This window comes from Drosophila miranda, chromosome 3 (assembly GCF_003369915.1).
Source record: "Drosophila miranda strain MSH22 chromosome 3, D.miranda_PacBio2.1, whole genome shotgun sequence".
NCBI lineage: Eukaryota > Metazoa > Arthropoda > Insecta > Diptera > Drosophilidae > Drosophila > Drosophila miranda.
Genome location: NC_046676.1, coordinates 658,817 through 684,026, shown reverse-complemented (window position 1 = coordinate 684,026; position 25,210 = coordinate 658,817). Strand labels below are relative to the sequence as shown.

At 43.3% G+C, this 25,210-nt stretch overlaps 1 protein-coding gene and 1 pseudogene across 2 annotated transcripts in view; both read left to right on the top strand.

The window, feature by feature from the left end:
• LOC117188156 (G protein-coupled receptor kinase 1) overlaps positions 1 to 25,210 on the top strand; it is a 316,657-nt gene that overhangs the window by 258,911 nt on the left and 32,536 nt on the right. For both annotated transcript variants that reach the window (XM_033391573.1, XM_033391572.1), the window contains one exon: positions 2,734 to 2,940. In XM_033391573.1, coding sequence (XP_033247464.1) covers positions 2,734 to 2,940 — 207 coding nt within the window. The remainder of the gene's footprint in view (positions 1 to 2,733; positions 2,941 to 25,210) is intronic.
• LOC117188228 lies at positions 3,657 to 4,683 on the top strand (annotated as a pseudogene).

Genomic DNA, 25,210 nt, shown 5'->3' with positions numbered 1-25,210 from the left:
CATCTGAGTTATTCCCATTCAATAAAATCCATGGAATTGAATTTGTTGCAGTCAAAGTTCGTGTTGGCTCGGCATTTTTCTATTTAACTTGCTCTTACATTCATCCCAGGTCTGATGCTGAGCTTTACTTACACCACCACTCAGCAATTCATAGCGATGACGCTAACCTGTTGTTTCCCAAGTGCCATAAAAACTTTATCAATGGGCTAACGGATATTTCCCTTGTCCAAATTAATGCCGTTAAAAACATTAGGGACAGACCTCTTGACCTCATGTTTGTTAACGATGCTTCTCTTGCTACGGTATCTAGATCAAGCCCAATATCATTCTCTGAAGATCCTTACCATCCAACTTTGTCGATATCCCTGGAGTGTACACGATGTGGTGGTGCTGACAGTACCATGGCTCCTTGTCACATAAATTGTTTTCGCAAAACAAACTTTATCGATTTAGATCTACATCTCTCGCGTGTTGATTGGTCGTTTCTTTATTCATTACCTAACATAGATGCAACTGTTAGCTCGTTTTATAGCTCTATTTACTCCGCCCTTAATACATTTGTTCCAGATATCACTGTACCCGTATCGTCCAAGCCTCCCTGGTTCTCAAAGTATTTGTCATACTTAAAAAACAATAAATCCCGGCTCTATAAAAAGTACCAGAAGTCGGGCTCCACGTCGGCCTTAGCTCTATACTCCTCCGCTCGCTCTCTGTTCCTTGCCGTTAATAGTCAGTGTTATAATCATTACCTTTCACAATGTAGTAGTAACTTTCGTATTGATCCTCAAAAATTCTATTCGTTCGTTAACTCTAAGCGTAAGTCAAACGCTTTACCTCCGTCCATTTATTACCAGAACAAAACAGAAGCTTCTGCTGTTGGTATTGCAAATTTATTCGCTACCTTTTTCCAAACAACGTACTCGTCTCATATTAACAACGCATCCACTCCGTATCCGTACCAGCTACGTCACGCTAACAGCATTTTTCTGCATATTTTCGAGGAAAGCGTTGTTCTGGAAGGTTTGTCATCTATGGACACATCGTTTTCTGCGGGTCCAGATAAGGTACCAAGTTACATTTTAAAACACTGTGCCCAGTCCCTTTGCAAACCGTTGACCTTTCTCTTCAACCTCTCTTTGGAACAGTCTTGTCTCCCTGTAATTTGGAATGAGTCCTACATCATTGCGCTTCAAGATCAAACATTGAAAACTATCGCGGTATCGCAAAGCTTTCCGCCATCCCGAAGCTTCTCGAGTTCCTGGTCACCCGGCAACTGCAACATCTTTGTTGCAGCTTGACATCTGTCGCAACAAGCTGCAAAACATCTGTCTGTTTTTTCAGACATCGTTCAACGACTAACCTTCTTGAGTTTTCTAACCTAATCCACCGTTGTTTTCAAATTGGTTTACAGATGTAGTTTTTACGGACTTCAGCAAGGCATTCGATTCTGTGAACCATGCTCTGCTTATTCACAAGCTCTCTTTATTAGGATTCCCAACGAACCTTCTAGATTGGATTTTGTCCTTTCTCTCTAACCGTACTCAACGTGTTTTGTTTTCTAACGTGTTGTCAAATACTGTTAATGTTACTTCAGGTGTGCCACAGGGAAGTCATCTGGGTCCGCTTCTGTTTATTTTATTTGTGAATGACCTTTCTCAAGTTATGACATACTCAACTACACTAATGTATGCTGATGAAGTTAAAATCTGTCTGTCTTACTCTGATTGGTATTTGCACACACGCCTTCAACTGGATCTAAGTGAACTACTATTGTGGTGTTCAACTAATCTTCTTTTTCTGAACCTTTCCAAATGCAAACTTATGACATTTTACCGTCGCGCTCAACATTTTGTCTCATATGTTCTAGGAAATCATGTCCTCGAGCGAATTTCGAGTTCAAATGACCTCGGAGTCTTTTTTGATCATAAGATGCATCGTGATGCATGTGCTTTAACAGCCATATAGCTGCAACAGTAAATAAAGCTTAGGGTGTTTTAGCGTTCATCAAGCGTTGGTCCAAGGTTACGAAACAGCTGTACATCTCGTTAGTACGTCATATATTGGAGTATTGTTCTTGTGTGTGGAGCCAATATAAAGAGCAGCAGGTTGTTATTGAATCCGTGCAAAAGCAATTTTTAATTTTTTCCCTTCGTAACTTTAACTGGGACTCGGGTAGAATCTTGCCACTCTACCGGTCTAGGCTAAATCTTATTGACCAGCCATCGTTGCACCATCGCAGAATATGCAATGGCGTAATGTTCGTGCACAAGCTCCTTCTCGGGATTGTTGACTCCCAAACTCTCTTGGGTCAGATTGACTTGGCCGTTCCATCTTGACCTACCCGTACTTTTAGGCCTATCCGTTTACCCATATGTAGGTCTAATTATGCCGATCATGAACCTTTTAGGGTTTTATGCCATAATTATAACTCCCTCTGCCATACCCTATCCACTGAACTGTCTCTTAAACTAATTGCATGCAATATTTATAATCACTTAAATTTAGCTGACTTTTAACTTCTCTTTTTCCGCCTTTTGTAATTAAGTACCATTATTAACAGATAATTTGTTAATTTAATAAATAAATAAAAGTAAATAAATAAATATTTTGACAAGGGCTTACAACTCCTGACATACTTTCAACTCGCAGAATATTTTGTCGGTCTGAGGACTAAAATTAAATTTGCAAAATATATCTGAATGATTATTTGTTTCCGTTTCTTCTTATTTTTAGGTGGCAGCAGGAAATCTCTGAAACAGTATTTGAAACTGTAAATATTGAGACCGATAAGATCGAACAAAAAAAGAAAGCTAAACAAAAACAGCACTTTGATGCAGACGAAAAAGAATCTGATTGCATTCTACACGGGTACATAAAAAAACTAGGAGGATCTTTTGCATCATTATGGCAGACAAAATATGCAAAATTATATCCAAACCGGTATGTTATTTTTATATTTTTCTACAATAGATCGTGGAAATTAGGAAATTTGTATCAGATAAGTGGCTACTTTTAAAGAATGCACATAGAAGCAGAAATTAATCCAAATTATATTCTTAAATCTGAATCACCAGCACAATGTATGTTGCATCATGTATCAGGTGTCATTTATAACGAATAGGTGTAATCCATTAATCTTAATACTGGTATAGTATGAAACGTGTTAGTACGTAAGTATTAAAAACGTTTTAATAGTTTTTCGGTCCCACAAAAAGTGGTAAGCAACACGAAAAAAGCAACAAGAAATATGCAAGGATGCGCGTTTTTTCGTTTTTTTTTGTTTCTTCAATACCTTTTTGACGCCGATGCAACGTACACGTGTTTTGTAATTGTAATGTAATGAAAAATGTATTTGTTCTTTTCGGTTTTTTTAGAACGGTCTTTTATGTATGTTTAATAAACTGTTTTTTATGTTAGGTTAGGTTAGGTTAACCCGGACGGCCCACAACGGGGCCACGCATAGGCCAGTATGGCCCTTAGTTATCCGGATAGGGGGTATGAACCATCGCGGGAGTGTTTATGTGGTTTTAAAGTCCTCGAGAATCGAGGTGTTTTTATCATAGGCCAGCAGCCAGATGCCAGCACCGGGGCGCCCAGCTATTTCCCGCTAACTCTTGAGAGAGCCGGACAGTTGGAGATGAGATATTCAAATTCAGATGAGATATTCAGATAATCACAATGCGTTCGGTAACTTGTAAGGCTCCGGTCAATATTGCAAGGATTAAATATTAGGGAAAACGTCATAAAGAATTAATTCTACCCATTAAGGATTCAATTAGTATGGCACAAACGAGAAATAGTTCGCCTTCCATAGATGAAGATATGATGAGGATGAAGTGTCCAAAGTTCTACAAAACACTTCATCTTAGAGCGATCAGTGTCACAACCTCGACAAAAAAAAACAGTTAAAATAGCGCTTCCGCAGCTTTGCGCGAAGACAACAACTGCTTCAGAAAAATTTCAACACAATCGAATGTGGCTTAATGATGAGGAATTGCTTTACGAGGACGACTCTCGTCTTATGCGCTGTTTAAAAGGAGTTCATCGTCTAGCACATGTAAATGGTTCTCAAGAAGCTTCACTCTCTTGGAAAGTACATATTGCATCGCGTAACAATTTTCCTACCGCTGCTGATCTTGCATCAAGCGCAGCTGATTACGCTTGCCTAGTATATTCCCTGGCACGTTTATATGGTATTCCCCTTCCTGAAGAATTGACGACATTAGCTCGACAAGGTAGTGGTTCTGCATGTCGTAGTTTATTTGGTGGTTTTGTTCAATGGCACCGTGAAGTTCTTGATGATGGCAGCGACTCCGTCGCTGAACCAGTTGCATCAGCCCAGCATTGGCCGGATATGCATGTACACATTTTGGTCGTAAACGATGAACGAAAAAAAACAAGCTCCACTAAAGGTATGCAACGTTTTGTGAATACATCGCAGTTAATTAAGCATCGAGTTGATAAACTAGTTCCGGAAAGGATCGCGAATTAAAAAAACGCCATAAAAGCTCGTGATTTTCAATCATTTTCTGAGATAACTATGAAAGACTCAAATCAGTTTCATGCAATCGCCTTGGACACACCATGCGTTTATATGAACGATGTGTCTCATGCTATAGTTAATTATACCCGATACTCAAAATGAGTATTGGTATTGGAAGTATATATATTCTTGATCAGCATCAATGCCACAGATTTTCGCCCTTTATAGGGGCGGAAGTGGGGCGGGGCAAAGTTTTGAAATATACTTGTAGCAGTGACATATCACAGAAGTCCTGACATAAAACGTCGTTGCTCTAGCTTTTATAGTCTTTGAGCACTAGGCGCTGATAGGGACGGACAGACGGACGGACGGACAGACGGACAGACAGACAGGGCTCAATCGACTCGGCTATTGATGCTGATCAAGAATATATATAGAATCTAAATGACAGGCCCCATGTGGTTGAGCATTTTCTTAGATGCATAAACTGCAAGGGTGGTCTTCTTCACCCTTTCCACTACACTGGTTTTCCACGAAAATTCTCTGTCCAGTACTGTGCTCATGTGTTTGACCTGTGTTTTTGGGGTCAGCCTAGTTTGGTCAATTTTTGGATAGAATGGATCGGCACCTTGTACATCTTGGTAAAGAGGATGAGGTCCTTTTGTCCGCGTTGATACTGGGTCCTACTTGTTCCGCCCACTCTCTTATTTCACCTGCATCATGATGCGGTCGTCGACTTCCATATTCCACTGTGGGGAGACAGGACACCACCCTGAGGTGTGCCTAAGTGAGCCCCGTTCGATTGTACTCGACTACAACTAACGAGTGAAAATCCAACATCTCTTCCATTTTTTTTTTAAGAAAGGATGTAGGGCTTATCGTTCTAAACTCCTTGGGACTAACACGGCTGCACTGCCTTTGGTAGGAAGACAACTCCCGAGGTTCTCCATTGGATAGGGATATAGCCCGTACGTAGACATGCTGAGTATATTGCACAAAGCCATGGGGTAATAACCTCTTTGGGCTGTTTGATAACAGCTTCCGGAGTTGCGGTTTCAGGTACTTTCTCGATGTTGGAGCAGAAGTTGCTCCACGAGTTTCTTTGTGCCTTACGTATTTCCTTCTTGTAGCTCCTAAGTAGGATTTTGTATTCCTCATTGACGATCCCTTCGTTTGCTTGTTTGTATCTTAAAAAATTCCTTGAGGTTGTTCCTTTGGAGAGAAAGATCTCGGTTCCCCCAGAGTGGTTTGGACCTCTTCTTTGTTCTTGAAGGGTTGCACGATACGTGGTAGGCATCCAGTAACTCCTTGGATAGGGTCTCTACGGACTTCTTTATATCCTCCGCAGATTTCACCGAGACCGGACTCGCGAGCTTCGAAGTAACTGATTTTTTAAACTTTACCCAGTTTGTTTTCCGGAGGTTTCTATAGACTGTTGTCTTCGAAGAGTGTTTGAATTCGCACTTGAACTGAATGTACTTATGGTCTGAGAAGGATGGTCTTTCGTGTACTCTCCAGCCAGAGTTAGGTCTAGCACGTTTGACGAGGTGGGACCTACGAAGGTGTGTTTTCTTTGGAGGTTGACATGCAATGACTGCATCTTTCAAGAGGCGATGCAGTTACTGCACCGTCAAGTGGCCCGTGTGACACCAGCAGAAGGCTGTTACGCGCGGATCCCAGGCTAAACGCAGCCCTCCTCCCGCCCAACCGACCGAGGGGCGCTGCCGCATGACGCGCGGTGCGTAGCCAAACCAAACGCGAACATGCAAGAAAGATAGCTATTAGACTAACATTCGAGGAAAATTAGCACTAAACTTACTAAGAAACTAAGCATGCAATCAAAATACAAATACCACTACAATTACTAATTACTAGAAAGGTGTGTAAGGATTAATAATTTAATAAGAGGAAGAGAATAAGTGTTGGATATAATATGGTAGAGGGAATTATAATCTGAGCATAAGACCCTAAACGGTTCATGCAAGGAATAATTCGATCTACAAAGTGGAAGGAACAACGGTATAAAATTTCTAGTCAGTCTAATAGGAATCGTGAAGTTTATGCGGCTCAACAGATCAGGGCTGTCTATGTCACCCCTGATCAAGTTGTGCATAAATATCACACCAACTAAGGATGGGAGGTTTACTAATAGTAGTCTACTAGAGTAAGATGGGAGTCTTACACCCGCATCCCAGTTAAGGCCCCGCAGAGCAAAGAGTAAAAAGTTTTTCTGTACTGATTCTATACGGTCCTGGTGTACTTTGTACTGAGGGCACCATACACAGGAGCCGTATTCTAAGATCGGACGAACAAGCGAGGTATAGAGAGTCTTTGTTATATAGGGGTCGTCAAATTCCTTTGACCACCTCTTTATAAACCCAAGCACGCCCATGGCCTTATTTACCATGGTAGAAATGTGTTCGGAAAACTTTAACTTGGGGTCTAACATAACACCCAGATCATCCACCAGGGTAATTCTCTCAAGAGAACCACCAAATAGGGTATAGGGAGCCAACAAAGGGCTAGAACGATGAAATGTCATAACTTTGCATTTCGAGGCATTAAGGTGTAACAAGTTTACACAACACCATGACTGAAAGTTATTGAGATCGGATTGCAAGCGAGAATGAAATGAGATGTCCTTGTACTGGACACAGAGTTTAACATCATCCGCATACATAAGTACTCGAGAGTATGTTAATACTGAAGGCAAGTCATTAATAAAGAGTGTGAAGAGTAAGGGGCCTAGATGGCTGCCTTGTGGTACTCCCGAAGAAACCTTTACTGGTAAAGAGAGGGAGTTTTTGAAGAGGACTCTTTGAGACCTAGAACAAAGATAGCTAGAAATCCATCTCAGGAGGTTGGGCGGAAGCCCTAAAAGGTCAAGTTTATGCGCTAAAAGGGAATGGTTTACAGAGTCGAATGCTTTACTAATGTCGGTGTAAGTAACATCCGTCTGTAAGTTACCTTGAAAGCCTTTAATAATGAAAGAGGTAAACTCTAACAAGCTCGTGGTGGTTGATCGCCGCCTTATAAATCCATGCTGAGTTGGAGATATAAGTGACTTGCAGAAATGTTGCAAGTGCGGAGTTAAAACCTTCTCAAACATTTTGGGAATAGCGGATAACTTTGCTATACCTCTATAATTTTTTGCTTCAGACTTGCTACCTTTTTTATGGAGAGGAATTATAAACGATTCCTTCCAGATTGGGGGGAAGCAAGAGGAATCAATGGACAGGGTGAATAGTTTAAGCAAAGGTCCACACAGAGCCTCGGCGCAGTACCTGAGTACACAACCTGGAACCCCGTCTGGACCCGGTGAAAACACCGGCTTAACTAGTCGAAGATCATGAAGTAGGGAATATTCATTTAACAAGGGACTGAAAATGCCGTTCGACCTCGGTAATCCGTATGGGTACGGTTGACCAGAGTAGCTTTCCTCAGAATAGGTGGTTTGGAAAAACTGGGCAAAAAGATCGACAATTGCCTGATCATTATTTGCCGACGTATTACAAAATGATAGCGAAGATGGGTGTGCGGACGTTCTACGCTTACTGTTTACGAAGCAGTAAAACTGTTTAGGGTCCTGAGAAAAACGTATCCTGCAACGAGATAGGTAGTTCTTATAGCATTGAGCATTAAGAACTGAAAAGTTTGACCGAGGTATTACATAACGAGAGTAAGAAGTAGGAGAGCCCACTTCTTGAAATTTTTTATAAAGTCTTGATTTTAAGTTTTTTAGACTGGATAACTCTTTGGTAAACCAAGGGGGTTTTCCAGATCTAATCGGACAAGAAAGCGGGACACAAGAATCAAAAAATGTGCCAAGAGCATTGTGGAGATAATGTTTTTTATCCCCAATCGGCCGACTAATTATTTCGAATTAAATAAAACTCGGCGCAGAAATAAAATTACGATATGTTCTTTAATGCGTGACATCCAAATTGCAAGTGTGGCTTGCCTGCCCTTTACATTGCCGCTCCGATCGCTAAGCGCAGCTTCGCTCGGCCGACGTCGGTAGGCAGACGCAAAGCGGAGATAGCGAAGAGCGAGCTGGCAGAGAGCGTTTAGCAGGGCAAGCAAGCGCAAAGCTTTAACAAACAAATGAGTGACATAGACATAAGTAACAAACAAAATAAGCGGCTGAGGGCCAAGAATTAGGTGCTATTTGGCAAGCAGCTAATCGGCTGGGTTCTGCTCCGAACAAGCATTGTAAAAAATGTTTGTGCCTTTTGTGACATCAGTGCACAAGTACAAAGCGGACCAATCAAAATCCCCAATGAGGTCAAGCAAGCCGTCAACAAAGTCATGTCGTGACATAGGCACTAGGATACTAGACCATTACGTTTGGCTATAGCATCACTCACGAGGCCAGAAAATCCAGCGCATTTTGCGTGCACTACGCTGTCGCAGAGCCAGCAGGGGACATTCGGCTGATCGTGGGTGATCTGCTTCTTACAGCTTTTTTTGGCACAGACCACAGCGTATTCCATTTTATTATTTATTTATATACTATTATTTGCAAAACAAATTGGTATCAGACCAATGTGCCAGACAACGCTCAAAGCGGAATTGGTAAAAAAAAAAGAGAGCAGAGTGGAGAGCGGTTATAGCGAGAGCTACTAAGCAGAGAGCGCTATTGCTCGGAAAGTTTGAAGAGCGAGAGAGAAAGAACAGTTATTGAAGTTGAGGTGATAGCGAGAGAGTGATAAAACAACAAGCTACCAGACGAGAGCGGACTGCAATGCAATGTAATGCGTACTCACTCACTGCAACAACACAAACACAAGCACAAGCACAAGCCGACGCCGAAAAATAAAAAGTTAAATAATGTTTTAACACAAATCAAAAGGCATGCACTCGCGTAATAGAATAGGTTTCCAGATTGTTGTCTGGTTAGGAAGTTTAATTAGAATTTATTTAGGAAAACACCGACTGTTTATTCAAAACAAAAGGGAAAAATGCGGAGCGCAAAACAAAAACGCGTCTGATCACTACGAAAGAGAACGGACTCACGTTTGATACGTCTAAGTTAGTGGATAATATAAAGTCTAGGAGTGACTCACGTTTGTCATTGCTGACGGGGCTTCCCCACACATTGTGATGGGCGTTGGCGTCTGCGCCAATGAGAAGTTGGAGATTTTTGGTGCCGGCTTCTGTCACCAGAATCCTAAGTTCTACCGGTGCTGCGGGCCTGTCGTGTGCCATGTAGCAGAAAGCTGCCATAAGGCGCTTTTCCTCACTCTCCAGCATCACTACCGTCAGGACATCCGTATGAGCATGGATTCCCATCCGTACGAGTAAGGCGGTTCTGTTCCTGCTTACCGATGTTGAATAGAGAAGGTTGTAGTTTGAGGACTTTAGTCCGGCCACAGAAGTTCCTGACGCAATCCACGGCTCCTGGACTAAAGCTATGGCAGCGGGCCCTTGCTCCATGGCAATGAGAAGCTCTGTCTATGCTCTTATGTATGTTGAGCTGCACCCTTAGTGTCAAGGGTGCTAACTCCACCTAACACGGCGGGTTGACTATAATTGTCAGGTCAGGTCTTCTTCCGAGTCGTCCAGCACAATGGGGAAGAGCACCCTGTGAAACATCTCCAGCTTGGCCGGGTTGCCGGGTGACCAGGAACTCAAGAAGCTTCGGGATGGCGGAAAGCTTTGCGATACCACGATAGTTTCCAATGTTTGATCTTGAACCTTTTTTGTGAAGCGGAATGATGTAGGACTCATTCAAAATTACAGGGAGACAATACTGTTCCAAAGAGAGGTTGAAGAGAAAGGTCAAGGGTTTGCAAAGGGACTGGGCACAGTGTTTTAAAATGCAACTTGGTACCTTATCTGGACCCGCAGAAAACGATATGTCCATAGATGACAAACCTTCCAGAACAACGCTTTCCTCGAAAAAGGTCAGAAAAATGCTGTTAGCTTGGGGTAGCTGGTATAGATACGGAGTGGATGCATTGTAAATATGAGATGAGTACGTTGTTTGGAAAAAGGTAGCGAATTAATTTGGAATACCAACAGCAGAAGCTTCTGTTTTGTTCTGGTAATGAAGGGACGGAGGAAAAGACTTACGCTTAGAGTTAACAAACGAATAGAATTTTTTAGGATCACTACGAAAGTTACTACTACATTGTGAAAGGTAATGATTATAACACTGACTATTAACAGCAAGGAACAGAGAGCGAGCGGAGGAGTATAGAGCTAAGGCCGACGTGGAGCCCGACTTCTGGTACTTTTTATAGAGCCGGGATTTATTGTTTTTTAAGTATGACAAATACTTTGAGAACCAGGGAGGCTTGGACGATACGGGTACAGTGATATCTGGAACAAATGTATTAAGGGCGGAGTAAATAGAGCTATAAAACGAGCTAACAGTTGCATCTATGTTAGGTAATGAATAAAGAAACGACCAATCAACACGCGAGAGATGTAGATCTAAATCGATAAAGTTTGTTTTGCGAAAACAATTTATGTGACAAGGAGCCATGGAACTGTCAGCACCACCACATCGTGTATACTCCAGGGATATCGACAAAGTTGGATGGTAAGGATCTTCAGGGAGTGATATTGGGCTTGCTCTGGATACCGTAGCAAGAGAACCATCGTTAACAAAAACGAGGTCAAGAAGTCTGCCCCTAATGTTTTTAACGGCATTAATTTGGACAAGGGAAATATCCGTTAGCCCATTGATAAAGTCATTATGGCAATTGGGAAACAACAGGTTAGCGTCATCACAAGGCAGCCAAGAATGAAATGGGGGGTTAAAGTCCCCCATGACAATAATTCGATCATTGCACCCTAATGCAGAAACAACAGTATTAATTGCTGAGAGGTGGTGTAAGTAAAGCTCAGCATCAGACCTGGGAGGAATGTAAGAGCAGGTTAAATAGAAAATTGCGGAGCCAACATGAACTTTGACTGCAACAAATTAAATTCCATGAATGTTATTGAATGGGAATAACTCAGATGAGAAAACAGATTTGACTGCAATCAGAACCCCACCTGCAAAAGATGGGCGGTCCATTCTATAAATAGTGTAACTATCAATGAAAATTTCATGATCATTGACAGAGGAATTAAGCCAGGTTTCGGTAAACGCGATGGCATCGAAATCAAAGGACGCGCTATTAGTATGAATTTGACGCAATTTTCCCAGCAAACTCCGAACGTTCTGATAATGCATGGAAAAATGGTACATCAGTTTTTTGGAGCAGGTTCGGTAATTCTGGGATTCGAGCTCGAATCTTTGAGAAGGAACTCATGCATAATTGTATGCTCAGGCCATATTGACGGTTCTAGAAAATTGGATAGTAAAGAATCAGGGAGAAGAATTTTAAAGAATGATATGTTGCGCTTATGTTTAAATGTAAATTTAGTCACAACTATATCATCAGGCGAAGCGTTAAGTTTAGAGGAAAGATGCTGTTTAACGTCCTCCGTTGTAGCCTCAGGAATAACACGAGAAACAAATATTGCTTTCCGAGGGACCACTGCTCTAAGTTGAAGTCCCGAGCGAGATCGAGATGGTGGAGCCACTCCTAAAAGAGATCTCGGTCCTGGGGCAGAAGAATTGGCAGCAACGGCTGGAGCAGGAATTGACAAGACATCACCAGCAACCAACACACCCGCACTAGGAGCACTCACCACGTCAGAAGTGACGGCAGCAGAAACTGCAGGGATGGGATTGATGCTGTTGGGAACTTGGATGCTCGAAGGAAGCACATTGCTCGGTGTAAAGAACACCGGAGCCACCGTTGGCGGATTTACAGATAACGGCGAGGCATGACCACACGGAGTAACAAATGCTTCCGATGGATGAAGGTGGGAGGCAGGCGTACCAATCGGATTAGGTTGCAAGAGATTGGTATCATTATGCGGAGTTTTCCGTCTAGGCGATTCGCTCAAGAGTTTGAGCCCAAGAAACTGCGATTGGCCCTCCTGGCTAGCTTGGATTTCTCCTCTTGGGAGATATCCGCCTTGCCTTGGAGGCGGCTCAGTAACTTGATGGCCGTATTATTCTAAGCTTTTGCCTGCATCCCCTTCCTGGAACGCATCGGCCCTTCCCTACGCAGGGAGCTGGTACCTGGTTCCGGCGAGCGGAGAAGGCTTTGTTCTTCTGTTTTGCTAATGGATAGCACGCTCTCCGGGTCCGAGTCTGTGTCGACAGCGGCACCCACGCGGCTCACCCTGCAACGCGCCGTTTTTGTGGCAGTAGTATTACAACTGATATAGCCTGCTCCTGTTTTCTCCTTTCCAGCCTCCATGTTTGGCCCGAAGGTCCGCACCGCTTAATTTTTTTCGGGTGGACCACCTGGGATGGACCACCCCCTAGCGTTTTATGCCTGACCGGCAGGCACCTCTTGCCATGGCCCTGGTTCAGTTCCACCGACTTTAGATCGGGAAGACGCTGGACCATTGCCTTAGCTCCTTAGACACTGCATTACCCCGAACAGACCCTTGCCCGGGATAATGCAGTGTCCATTGTCCAGCCGGCACCCTCGTGGAGGGTTCAGCTAGAGGGGTTTTGCCAAGTTTATTATAAGATATAACAAAAATTATAACATTGTAAAGTAAATTAGAAAGGGAAATTATATATGTAATATCTATAAAATACTAACGGACCCGTCGAACGTTTTCTTGCTCCAATTTAACGCCTTCAGTTAAACTCCAAAGTGATAATAAAACACAGTGTTTTGAGGAGCTCTTTAAGTACTTGGCTTAAGTTATAAACTGTAATAAAAACGAGGGGGAACGTTGTGAGTTGCTGCGGAGACCGCAACTCTACATTTATACCCGATACTTGGTCAGTATGGCTCTCCTCCGGCAGACGCCACTAATATTAAACGACACGACAAAGAGTGCGTGCGAGAGAGACAGAAAATCAGTCTGAGCGTGACGTCGGGAGCTGCGTAGCCACTGCAAATTGATTTGTTCCTTTCGGCTATAAAAATGATCCGATCTGATCCAGATTCAGCAACTGGATAGATATGGTCATTTTCTATGATTGTGTGTTTTTAGTTTTCTCGAATCTGCAATATTGTGGATGCAACAGATTTTCGTCCTTTGTGGGGGCAGAAAGGGGTGAGGCGAAATTTCGAGATATACGTTTTAATGTGAGATCTAACAGAAGTGTGAATATCAAATTAGGTTACTCTAGCCTTAATAGTCTCTGAGATTTGTGGATGCCCCAGATTTTCGTCCTTTGCGGGGGCGGAAGGGGGTGCGATTCAGTTTTCTTGTATCTTTGAATTTGTGGATGCCACAGATTTTCGCCCTTCGTGGGGGCGGAAGTGGACGGGGCAAAGTTTTGAAATATTTTCGTAACAGTGACATATCACAGAAGTCTGGATCCAAAAAATCGTTGCTCTAGCTCTTATAGTCTTTGAGCACTAGGCGCTGATAGGGACGGACAGACGGACGGACGGACAGACAGACAGGGCTCAATCGACTCGGCTATTGATGCTGATCAAAAATATATATACTTTATGGGGTCGGAAACGATTCCTTCCTTGCCACAAATCTAATATACCCCAATACTCATTTTGAGTATCGGGTATAAAAATAAAAGATTATAATATTAATAATAATAATAAAATAAGCATTGTAGATAGCACTAGATAGTTGCCGACAATGTTTGTATGCTGAGGCTGATTAAATTCGTGGCACTGTATGTCCATATGCTGATGAATCTCTTTTCCCTTGCACGTTGACATGCAATGACTGCATCTTCCAAGAGGCGATGCAATTACTGAACCGTCAAGTGGCCCGTCTGAAACCAGCAGAAGGCTGTTACGCGAGCATGCAGGAAAGATAGCTGTTAGACTAATATTCGAGGAAAATTAGCACTAAACTTACTAAGAGAACTAGCATGCATTCATAATACAAATACCACTACAATTACCAATTACTTGAAAAGTGTGTAAGTATTAGTAATTTAATAGGAGGAAGAGAATTATTTTATTTTATTTTATTTATTAAATTAACAAATTATCTGATAATAATGGTACTTAATTACAAAAAGAGAAGTTAAAAGTTAGCTAAATTTAAGTGATTATAAATATTGCATGCAATTAGTTTAAGAGACAGTTCAGGGGATAGGGTAAGGCAGAGGGAGTTATAATTATGGCATAAAACCGAAAAGGTTCATGTTCGGCATTATTAGACCTACATATGGGTAAACGGATAGGCCTAAACGTACGGGTAGGTCTAGATGGGACGGCCAAGTCAATCTGACCCAAGAGAGTTTGGGAGTCAACAATCCCGAGAAGGAGCTTGTGCACGAACATTATGCCATTGAATATTCTGCGATGGTGCAACGACGACAGGTCAATAAGATTTAGCCTAGACCGGTAGGGTGGCAAGATTCTACTCGAGTCCCAGTTAAAGCTACGAAGGGCAACAAGTAAAAATTGCTCTTTCTACTGCGGGCTCCACACACAAGAACAATACTCCAATATAGGACGTACTAACGAGATGTACAGTTGTTTCGTAACGTACGGGTCGTCAAACTCCTTGGACCAACGCTTGATGAACGCTAAAACACCCTTAGCTTTATTTACGGTTGGCAGTGGATTAGTGGTGGATATAATGTGGTAGAGGGAGTTAAAATCCGAGCATAAGACCCTAAACGGTTAATGCAAGGAATAATTCGATTTAAAAAGGGGAAGGAACAACGGTATAAAATTTCTAGTAAGTCTAATAGGAATCGTGAAGTTTATGCAGCTCAACAGATAAGGGTTGTCTATGTCACCCCTGATCAAGTTGTCCATAAAAATCACACCAAGCATTTTTCTACGGTTAACTAAGTATGGTAGGTTTTGCTAATAGCAGTCTACTAGAGCATCCCAGTTAAGGCCCCCCAGTTCAGGCAGAGCAAAGAGTAAAAAGTTTTTCTGTACTGATTCTATACGGTCCTGGTGTACTTTGTACTGAGGATACGCAGGAGACGTATTCTAAGATCGGACGAACAAGCGAGGTATAGAGAGTCTTTGTTATATAGGGATCGTCAAATTCCTTTGACCACCTCTTTATAAACCCAAACACGCCCATGGCCTTATTAAGCATGGTAGAAATGTGTGTCGGAAAACTTTAACTTGGGGTCTAACATAACACCAAGATCATCCACCAGGACAGCCACCACATAGAGTATAGCCATAGGAGCCAACAAGGGGCTAGAACGATGAAATGTCATAACTTTGCATTTCGAGGCATTAAGGTGTAAAAAGTTTGCACAACACCATGCCTGAAAGTTATTGAGATCGGATTGCAAGCGAGAATGAAATGAAATGTCCTTATACTGGACGCAGGGTTTAACATCATACGTATACATAAGTACTCGAGAGTATGTTAATACCGAAGGCAAGTCATTAATAAAGAGTGTGAAAAGTAAGGGGCCTAGATGGCTTCCCTGTGGTACTCCCGAAGAAACCTTTACTTGTGAAGAGAGGGAGTTTTTGAAGAGGACTCTTTGAGACCTGGAACAAAGATAGCTAGAAATCCCTCTCAGGAGGTTGGGCGGAAACCCTAAAAGGGTTAGCGATAGACGATGATGTAGACAGGTCTTTTACCAACTCTATATCAGTTGCTTTCGTTGCAAAGCATATAAAGATTACGATATAGCAATGCGTTGGAGAGCGATTCCAGACATCCGATTTAACATAAAATGGACTGCAAAAATCGCTGCCTCTTATATGAAACGTCCGTCTGGGCTGCACACTCTCAGTTGGTAGTGGGGCCTTGACTTGCTCCAGAAGTTTAGGTCACATGCGAAACCAGCGCACGCACTTCTTTATGACATTCGGTACAGGCTTGAGACCTCCAATAGCCACTATCGCTGACGAAGCGTTGTTAGAAGATATTACGGACCATCATTAAGAAAATTTATGATGATAATGTGTAATTATTGATGCGCTGCCTGGGTTAAGGCAACAATAAGAGATTATTTCCTTTATATTTCAAGTCTGAATTCTGAAGTCGCCCACCGATGCGGAAGAGTCCCTTGGCGTCAAACAGTGGGTACAAAGAACGAAGCTTGCTCTCTGTTGGGATCGGCTTCCCTAAACTGAGCGGGGGGAAAATGCGTAAGCTGAATGTTTTTATAAGTAAATGCGTTCCGCACTCGATATTTGAAGTGATCGTGATTGGCATTAGCAAATGTAAAGAAATGTGAAGTCAGAGTTGCCGAAAAAGCTCAACAGCTTCCAACAGTGTTTAAGCATTCATCAAACGCTGGTCCAAGGAGTTTGACGCACGTGACGAAACAACTTTATATCTCATTAGTACGTCCGATATTGGAGTATTGTTTTTTCGTGTATAGCCCTCAGTATAAAGAGCAGCAGGTTGTTATTGAATCCGTGCAAAAGAAATTTTTAATTTTTGCCCTTCGTAACTTAAACTTAATTTTTCCACCCCACCGGTTTAGACTAAATCTAATTGACCTGCCGTCGTTGCACCATCGCAGAATATGTAATGGTGTAATTGTTAATGTGTGTGTGTGTGTAGGAAGCTGGGTTGCATACGGTACATAAACCGTCTACAATTTGGTCGTCACAACTAGAACTTGAACCAGTTGGACTGCGGAGTGGCTATCCTACGGTGCGCAAGGGAGGGTCTGAAGACACGGCGACAGCCTCTGATGATTGCGATGGAAGATGAGTGACAGGCAGTTATGGTACTGTTTCTGGTACTGATTTTATTGATAAAAATGATTCTTATTTATAGGTAACAAAAGGTACAAAAGTGCTGAGTTTGTAAAATATATGTTTTGTGTATTATGGATAATTTTAGTGTCTGGTGGGCAATTGCGACATTTTGATGGTCAGCAATTGCACCGCTGTCTTCGCCCTCTGCGGAGAGAGTTCATTGTCAGCAGAACTCACTGCAGTGGCTAGTGTGTTGTCGTGAGGTATTATATTACATGTTAAATAGAAAACTGTGTCACGGTGTCACTGTGTTATGCCGACGGGTATTATAAACTATTAATTACGCATATTTCTGCAACTGAATCGTTCAAGTCGACTGCAAATCGGCGTGCAAGGGGTATAGGGGGTGATGACATGTCTGGATCGGGATTTGATGGTCTTGGTTTCCATAGTTGATACTTCTTCCGGAAACTGTAGGCAATGATCAATAGAATTGATATTGCTAGTGCTGCATAGGCAGCGAGTTGATGGTGCTGCACGGTGGTGTGCCAGCTCGTGATGATTGATGGCTGATTGTTGCTGGCGTAGATCATCAAGTTCTTGAAGAAAGTCTGATGTCTGGTTCTTCAGTTGCCACATTGGTGGCGAGGGTGATGTCTCCGGTGGGCTCACGTCACCAAACCGAGTGTAGGTCGATTTTACTTCGCTGATTGTGGTGCTGAAGGAGCTGATGCTTACTTCAGTATTGCGAGCAGTGCAACCAGGGGACATGGAGAGTAGACCAGTTCCTTCCAGTGTTATGGTTGACGGAACTCCGTTGCATACTGCTTGAAGTTTAGTTGTAGAATGCGTTGCGAAGATCAATTTATTTGGATTCTGAGTTTTTAGCCACACCATTTTTTTTTTTTTTTTATTCATAGTAGAAACAGGATATATATATATAAAATATAAGAATATAAAAGTAAGAATAAAAATATATAGCATATATTTACATATATATGGACCAGACTTGTGGGACTGCCGTGACGCATTGCTTCACAAGGCTGGCTAGCCTATTACGGCCGCTCATTTCGTGTGCGTTCAAGCCGCCTCAATTCCGAAGCGATTTCTGTTGCAAGACTGCATATCGCCGTCCAATTTTCTTGGTTTTCCAGCATCCTTGGCACCAAACCTTCCACCGTAATGGGCACCCCTAGGGTGCCTTCTGCTCGCCTGCGGGCCTCTGAGAATCTGGCGCATGCGGTCAGGACATGCTCAGCGTTTTCTATTGTTCCGCAGCAGCTGCACAGCCCATCTTCCTCGTGGCTAAAGCGGTGAAGGTACTCCTTAAAGCACCCGTGGCCGCTGAGAACTTGTGTCAGTTCGAACGTAAGTTCTCCATGCCGCCGATACATCCATGCTGCAATGTTGGGGATTAGTCGGTGGGTCCAACGGCCGGTTACAGCATTATCCCATCTGAGTTGCCAGCTCTCGAGACATTCAGCCCTCGCCCTGGTCTTAGCCGTTCTAGCGTCTGCCTGTGTATTGGCGGCCTTTCTTCCTTTGTGGATTTCGCTGGCTTCCTTCGCTGCAAGCTCTACGGGTGGTATGCCGCTTATTACCATTATTGCGTCTGTGGAGACAGTACGGAACGCCGAGCTGACCCGCAGGGCACCGAGTATGAAGTCCGACTCAATGCCCTTAGTGTAGCTCTTGGTCCTCGTAGCCTGGGCCCATATTGGCGCTGCGTATAGTATGGATGACTTGGCCACGTTAAATAACAGTCTCCTGCTCGTTGATTTTGGGCCTCTGTGGTTCAGCATCATTCGTGAAATCGCCATGACTACGCCGTGTGCCTTCTGGTGTGTCTGCTGCAGGTGCTCTCTAAACGACAGTCGGGTGTCCAGCATAACTCCCAGGTACCTTATCGCCCGTTTTGAGGTAATTTAGGCTCCTCCTACGGTTATCCTCGCCGTCTCCACCTGTTTCCTACTGAAGAGAACCGCTTCCGTCTTGTGCTCGGCTAGCTTGAGCCCTGCCAGGTCTAGCCAGTCGCTTATGATCTCGATTGCCTCGTTCATACAGCTCTCGGTCACCGCGACATCGTCAGCGAATCCCACGATTTCGACTCCTTGCTGGAAGTTGAGGCGAAGAATTCCATCGTACATGGTATTCCACAGTAGTGGTCCCAGTACAGATCCTTGTGGGACTCCTCCCGTGATGGAGTATGACCGAGGGCCATCTTCCGTGTCGTACAACAGCCATCTGTTGTCCAGGTAGTCACTGACCATCGCCTGTAGATATCCGGGGACTTCGAGTGTGCGCAGGGAGGACATTGTCCTGCTCCAGGATGCCGAGTTAAAGGCGTTTTTCACGTCCACTGTTGCCACCAGACAGTATTTTTTGGCCCCGCCGAGCCATCGTATCCACACCATGTCAACCTTTGTGTGTGTTACCTGACACAGTGTTTCTGTTTTATTGTTAAACAGTTGAAACTCACAGTCCACATTGAAGATCGTCTGATGGTCAAAGCAGATGAACTCCTCGTTGTGTACTTTAAGACAACGTCGGAATTCCTCTTGGCTAGTGCCCATGAACTGGTCTCGGTGGATGTTCACAGTTACTATGGTGGTTCTGAGGTCAAATAGGCTCCAGCTTGTTGAATCCCAAAACGGAATTGGGATGATGCTGAAGACTTCGAGCTAAGCTGTTGAGACCAGCGGTAGCGTCAACTTGAAGATGACGTGTTTTGCAGTCGGGGTTCCTTCGGCTCGCATGATTCTGTATAGTTGAATCACCTCTTTCGTTGTGACCGGCAGCATTTGATCTTGTGGCAACTGATCCCGTATCTGGTCTAGTTGGTCTCTTAGTTGCTCGGGAGACACCAGCGTGGGGCTTATTCTCCGATGATGAATACCGATTAGGACATCACATATGTCGGACTGCATTCGTTGGAGAGTTGTTGTGAGCAGGGTTAATTCTGCTATTAGTCCTAAGTACGCTTGAGTCAGATGATCGCTGTGATATGACCCTCTTTCTCGGTTGATAGTAGCCATATGCTGTTCCAAAATTTTTAGGCGATTATCAGTTGTTACTTTGTCTTTTATGACTACGTTTATTGTCGCGTCGACAATTGATGTTTGGTTTTGGAGCAGATGTAGTAGAAAGTCTTCATTGGTTTTCACTTTCTCAATTACTTGAGTCATCTCCTCTGCGTATTTTGCGTCGAGAACACAAAAAAGACTGCTTGCTACATTTCCTATGATATTCAGCGGCGATTTGCGTTTTCGAGAGTTTTTCATTAAAACGCTTCCTGTTTGTAGCTCGTTATACACATGTTGAAAGTGTTGAACTATGGAGTCAGGGCACATGTATCGTAACTCTGAAATTCCAGCAGACATTAGTTGCATATCCTTCCAATATGGGTCCAAGTCATAGTATACGATCATGGTCCACTCAGACGTTGCTATTCGTGATGTTCCAAGCTTCTCATAGAATATTCCAGGCTTGTTTGCGAATTGTGTCACATTTATTGACTGTGACAATGCTAATGGAAGCATGAGCAACAGCGCCAATAATGTTGACGTTAATGTAGGTGACAATTTTGTTGTTCGCTCATCAATCTCCGTGGTGTCACTGATCACCTTGTGGGAACGTTTGATTGCCACATCTTCTGGAAATAGCGGCGCTAGACGAATGATCGGGCGCTTGTATACACCAGATGATGTTTTAACGTCAACCACTCGTACGTGGTTGTCCTGTCCAGGATATGTCTTAATGATGCGACCCATTGGCTACTTCATTACTGGAAGGTTGTCTTCCTTAACCAAAACTAATAATCCTTCAGGTACGTTTGGTGAAGCGGTCTTCCATTTATGCCGAGCTTGCAATTCTTGGAGGTATTCCGTAGACCATTGTTTCCAGAATGAATGCTTTAGGCGCGATACCAATTCCCAGCGCTTTACCAATGTACTTCCTTGATGATCAGTATTGACGTCAGGTGGCGTTGTCAATGGTTCACCAATCAAGAAGTGTCCTGGGGTGAGCGCTGTCTTTGTGGAAAAACAGCAGAACACGGCGATGTATGTCTTATCTGGTCTTTTGCCTCGGATCTTATGGTGGATCGAGATTGGTCCACAGTAGTCGACGCCTGCATTAAGAAACGGGCGTGCTTGTGTGACTCGTTGTGCTGGGAGATTGCCCATGATCTGGTGCATCAGCTTTGGTCTAGCCTTGGTGCATCTAACACAGCTGTGAATGATGCTTCTAGCCATTGTCTTGTCATTGATAATCCAATACTGTTGTCTTGCGATTGCCCTTAGTGCTTGAGCACCACAATGCATGTTCTCATGTAGTTCCCGCAAGATCATTTTGACGATTGGGTCATTGTGAGGCAGCAAAACTGGGTGTTTTGCGTTGTATGGAAGTAGAGCTTCTTCAAGTCTACCACCAACTCGGATGAGCTCATCGTCTCCTAGGAAGGGAGATAACGATATGATCGAGCTCTTTCTATCCACAGTCCTATAGCGTTGAAACTGTTTTAACTCTGCTGTAAACTCGACTAGTTGTATGGTTCGCAGGATTATAGCACGGGCATGAGTCAGTTCTTCTGCGCAGAGCGTTGTGCTGTGCGCTCTGTTGGTTTTGTAGCAGAAGCGTAACATATATGCCACAATGCGTTGCAGTTTGTGAAACGAGTTGCTATGTCTGCAACTATATAATTCGTACACAAGTGCGCTAGGTGTGATTGGCAGCTTACATGTTTAGCCTTTCTCTCAAGATTGCTGGGTTCTATGTTGGGTGCCTTCGTCCAGTTGTCTCGAGATCCGTGCAGGAATACTGGTCCATATAACCACAGATTGTGATCTGCCAGTCTGCTTGCTGCGATTCCTCTCGACAGGACATCGGCTGCGTTGTTGGCCGATGACACGTGACGCCATCTTGGACGTTGACATGCAATGACTGCATCTTTCAAGAGGCGATGCAGTTACTGCACCGTCAAGTGGCCCGTGTGAAACCAGCAGATAGCTGTTACGCGCGGATCCAAGGCAAAACGCAGCCCTCCTCCCGCCCAACCGACCGAGGGGCGCTGCCGCATGACGCACGGTGCGTAGTCGAACCAAACGCGAACATGCAAGAAAGATAGCTATTAGACTAACATTCGAGGAAAATTAGTACTAAACTTACTAAGAAACTAAGCATGCAATCAAAGTACAAATATCACTACAGTTACTAATTAATAGAAAGGTGTGTAAGGATTAATAATTTAATAAGAGGAAGAGAATTAGTGGTGGATATAATATGGTAGAGGGAATTATAATCCGAGCATAAGACCCTAAACGGTTCATGCAAGGAATAATTCGATCTACAAAGTGGAAGGAACAACGGTATAAAATTTCTAGTCAGTCTAATAGGAATCGTGAAGTTTATGCGGCTCAACAGATCAGGGCTGTCTATGTCACCCCTGATCAAGTTGTGCATAAATATCACACCAAGCATTTTTCTACGGTTAACTAAGGATGGGAGGTTTACTAATAGTAGTCTACTAGAGTAAGATGGGAGTCTTACACCCGCATCCCAGTTAAGGCCCCGCAGAGCAAAGAGTAAAAAGTTTTTCTGTACTGATTCTATACGGTCCTGGTGTACTTTGTACTGAGGGCACCATACACAGGAGCCGTATTCTAAGATCGGACGAACAAGAGAGGTATAGAGAGTCTTTGTTATATAGGGGTCGTCAAGTTCCTTTGACCACCTCTTTATAAACGCAAGCACGCCCATGGCCTTATTTACCATGGTAGAAATGTGTTCGGAAAACTTTAACTTGGGGTCTAACATAACACCCAGATCATCCACCAGGGTAATTCTCTCAAGAGAACCACCAAATAGGGTATAGGGAGCCAACAAAGGGCTAGAACGATGAACTGTCATAACTTTGCATTTCGAGGCATTAAGGTGTAACAAGTTTGCACAACACCATGACTGAAAGTTATTGAGATCGGATTGCAAGAGAGAATGAAATGAAATGTCCTTGTACTGGACACAGAGTTTAACATCATCCGCATACATAAGTACTCGAGAGTATGTTAATACTGAAGGCAAGTCATTAATAAAGAGTGTGAAGAGTAAGGGGCCTAGATGGCTGCCCTGTGGTACTCCCGAAGAAACCTTTACTGGTAAAGAGAGGGAGTTTTTGAAGAGGACTCTTTGAGACCTGGAACAAAGATAGCTAGAAATCCATCTCAGGAGGTTGGGCGGAAACCCTAAAAGGTCAAGTTTATGTGCTAAAAGGGAATGGTTAACAGAGTCGAATGCTTTACTAAAGTCGGTGTAAATAACATCCGTCTGTAAGTTACCTTGAAAGCCTTTAATAATGAAAGAGGTAAACTCTAACAAGTTCGTGGTGGTTGATCGCCGCCTTATAAATCCATGCTGAGTTGGAGATATAAGTGACTTGCAGAGATGTTGCAAGTGCGGAGTTAAAACCTTCTCAAACATTTTAGGAATAGCGGATAACTTTGCTATACCTCTATAATTTTTTGCATGAGACTTGCTACCTTTTTTATGGAGAGGAATTATAAACGAATCCTTCCAGATCGGGGGGAAGCAAGAAGAATCAATGGACAGGGTGAATAGTTTAAGCAAAGGTCCACACAGAGCCTCGGCGCAGTACCTGAGTACACAACCTGGAACCCCGTCTGGACCCGGTGAAAACACCGGCTTAACTAGTCGAAGATCATGAAGTAAAGAACATTCATTTAACAAGGGACTGAAAATACCGTTCGACCTCGGTAAACCGTATGGGTACGGATGACCAGAGTAGCTTTCCTCAGAATAGGTGGTTTGGAAAAATTGGGCAAAAAGATCGGCAATTGCCTGATCATTATTTGCCGACGTATTACAAAATGATAGCGGGGATGGGTGTGCGGACGTTCTACGCTTACTGTTTACGAAGCAGTAAAACTGTTTAGGGTCCTGAGAAAAGCGTATCCTGCATCGAGATAGGTAGTTCTTATAGCATTGAGCATTAAGCACTGAAAAGTTTGACCGAGCTATTACATAGCGAGAGTGAGAAGTAGGAGAACCCACTTCTTGAAATTTTTTATAAAGTCTTGATTTTAAGTTTTTTAGCCTGGATAACTCTTTGGTAAACCAAGGGGGTTTTCCAGATCTAGTCGGACAAGAAAGCGGGACACAAGAATCAAAAAATGTGCCAAGAGCATTGTAAAATATGTTTGTGCCTGTCATGACATCAGTGCACAAGTACAAAGCGGACCAATCAAAATCCCTAATGAGGCTATTAAGCTTCGCAAACTCGGCTTTACGAAAGCAGCGGACACGTTCAGGTAGCCTACTCGACCGATCCAATACAGTTGGTCCTTTATTTAGCGACACCTCGAAGGTAGGATGGTAGGCGTCTTCAGGTATAGTGAGCGGAAGGGCTCGGGTTAACAACACTATGGTCTAATCCGATACAAAGCACAGATCAAGCAATCGACCCAAGGAATTTTTCACATGATGAACTTGAGACAGGGACAGGTCAAGCAAGCCGTCAATAAAGTCCTGTCGTGACATGGGCACTAGGATACTAGACTCGTTTACCGAAGACCAAACAGTTCCTGGCAAGTTAAAGTCACCAAGAACTATCATACGATCTTTATCAGATAGCGAGGAAGAAACAGCTGTTAAAGCGGACAATTGCTGCTCATAAATTGAAATATCCGAAGAAGGTGGGATATACGAGCAAGTAATGAATATAGCGAAAGCGGGAAGAATCAGTTTTACACACAGGAATTCCAGTTCCTGTTGAACTTGGACTGTGAAGTGTTCTGACGTGAAGTAAGAGTCCACTGCAATTAGAACCCCTCCTGCACGTCGAGACGTACGGTCCTTTCTAAAAGTTGTGTACCGACCTGCCAAAACCTCGGAACTAAGAATGTCCGGCTTTAACCAGGATTCAGTAAACACAATAACGTGGGAAGCAAATGCAACACTATCCCGGAAAAGAATGCTGAAATTACTACGCAAGCCTCTTACATTCTGATAGGTTACTAAAAGAGAAGTTAGTTTTTTGGAAAGGTGGAAGCAAGACGGGAAGTTGTGGAAG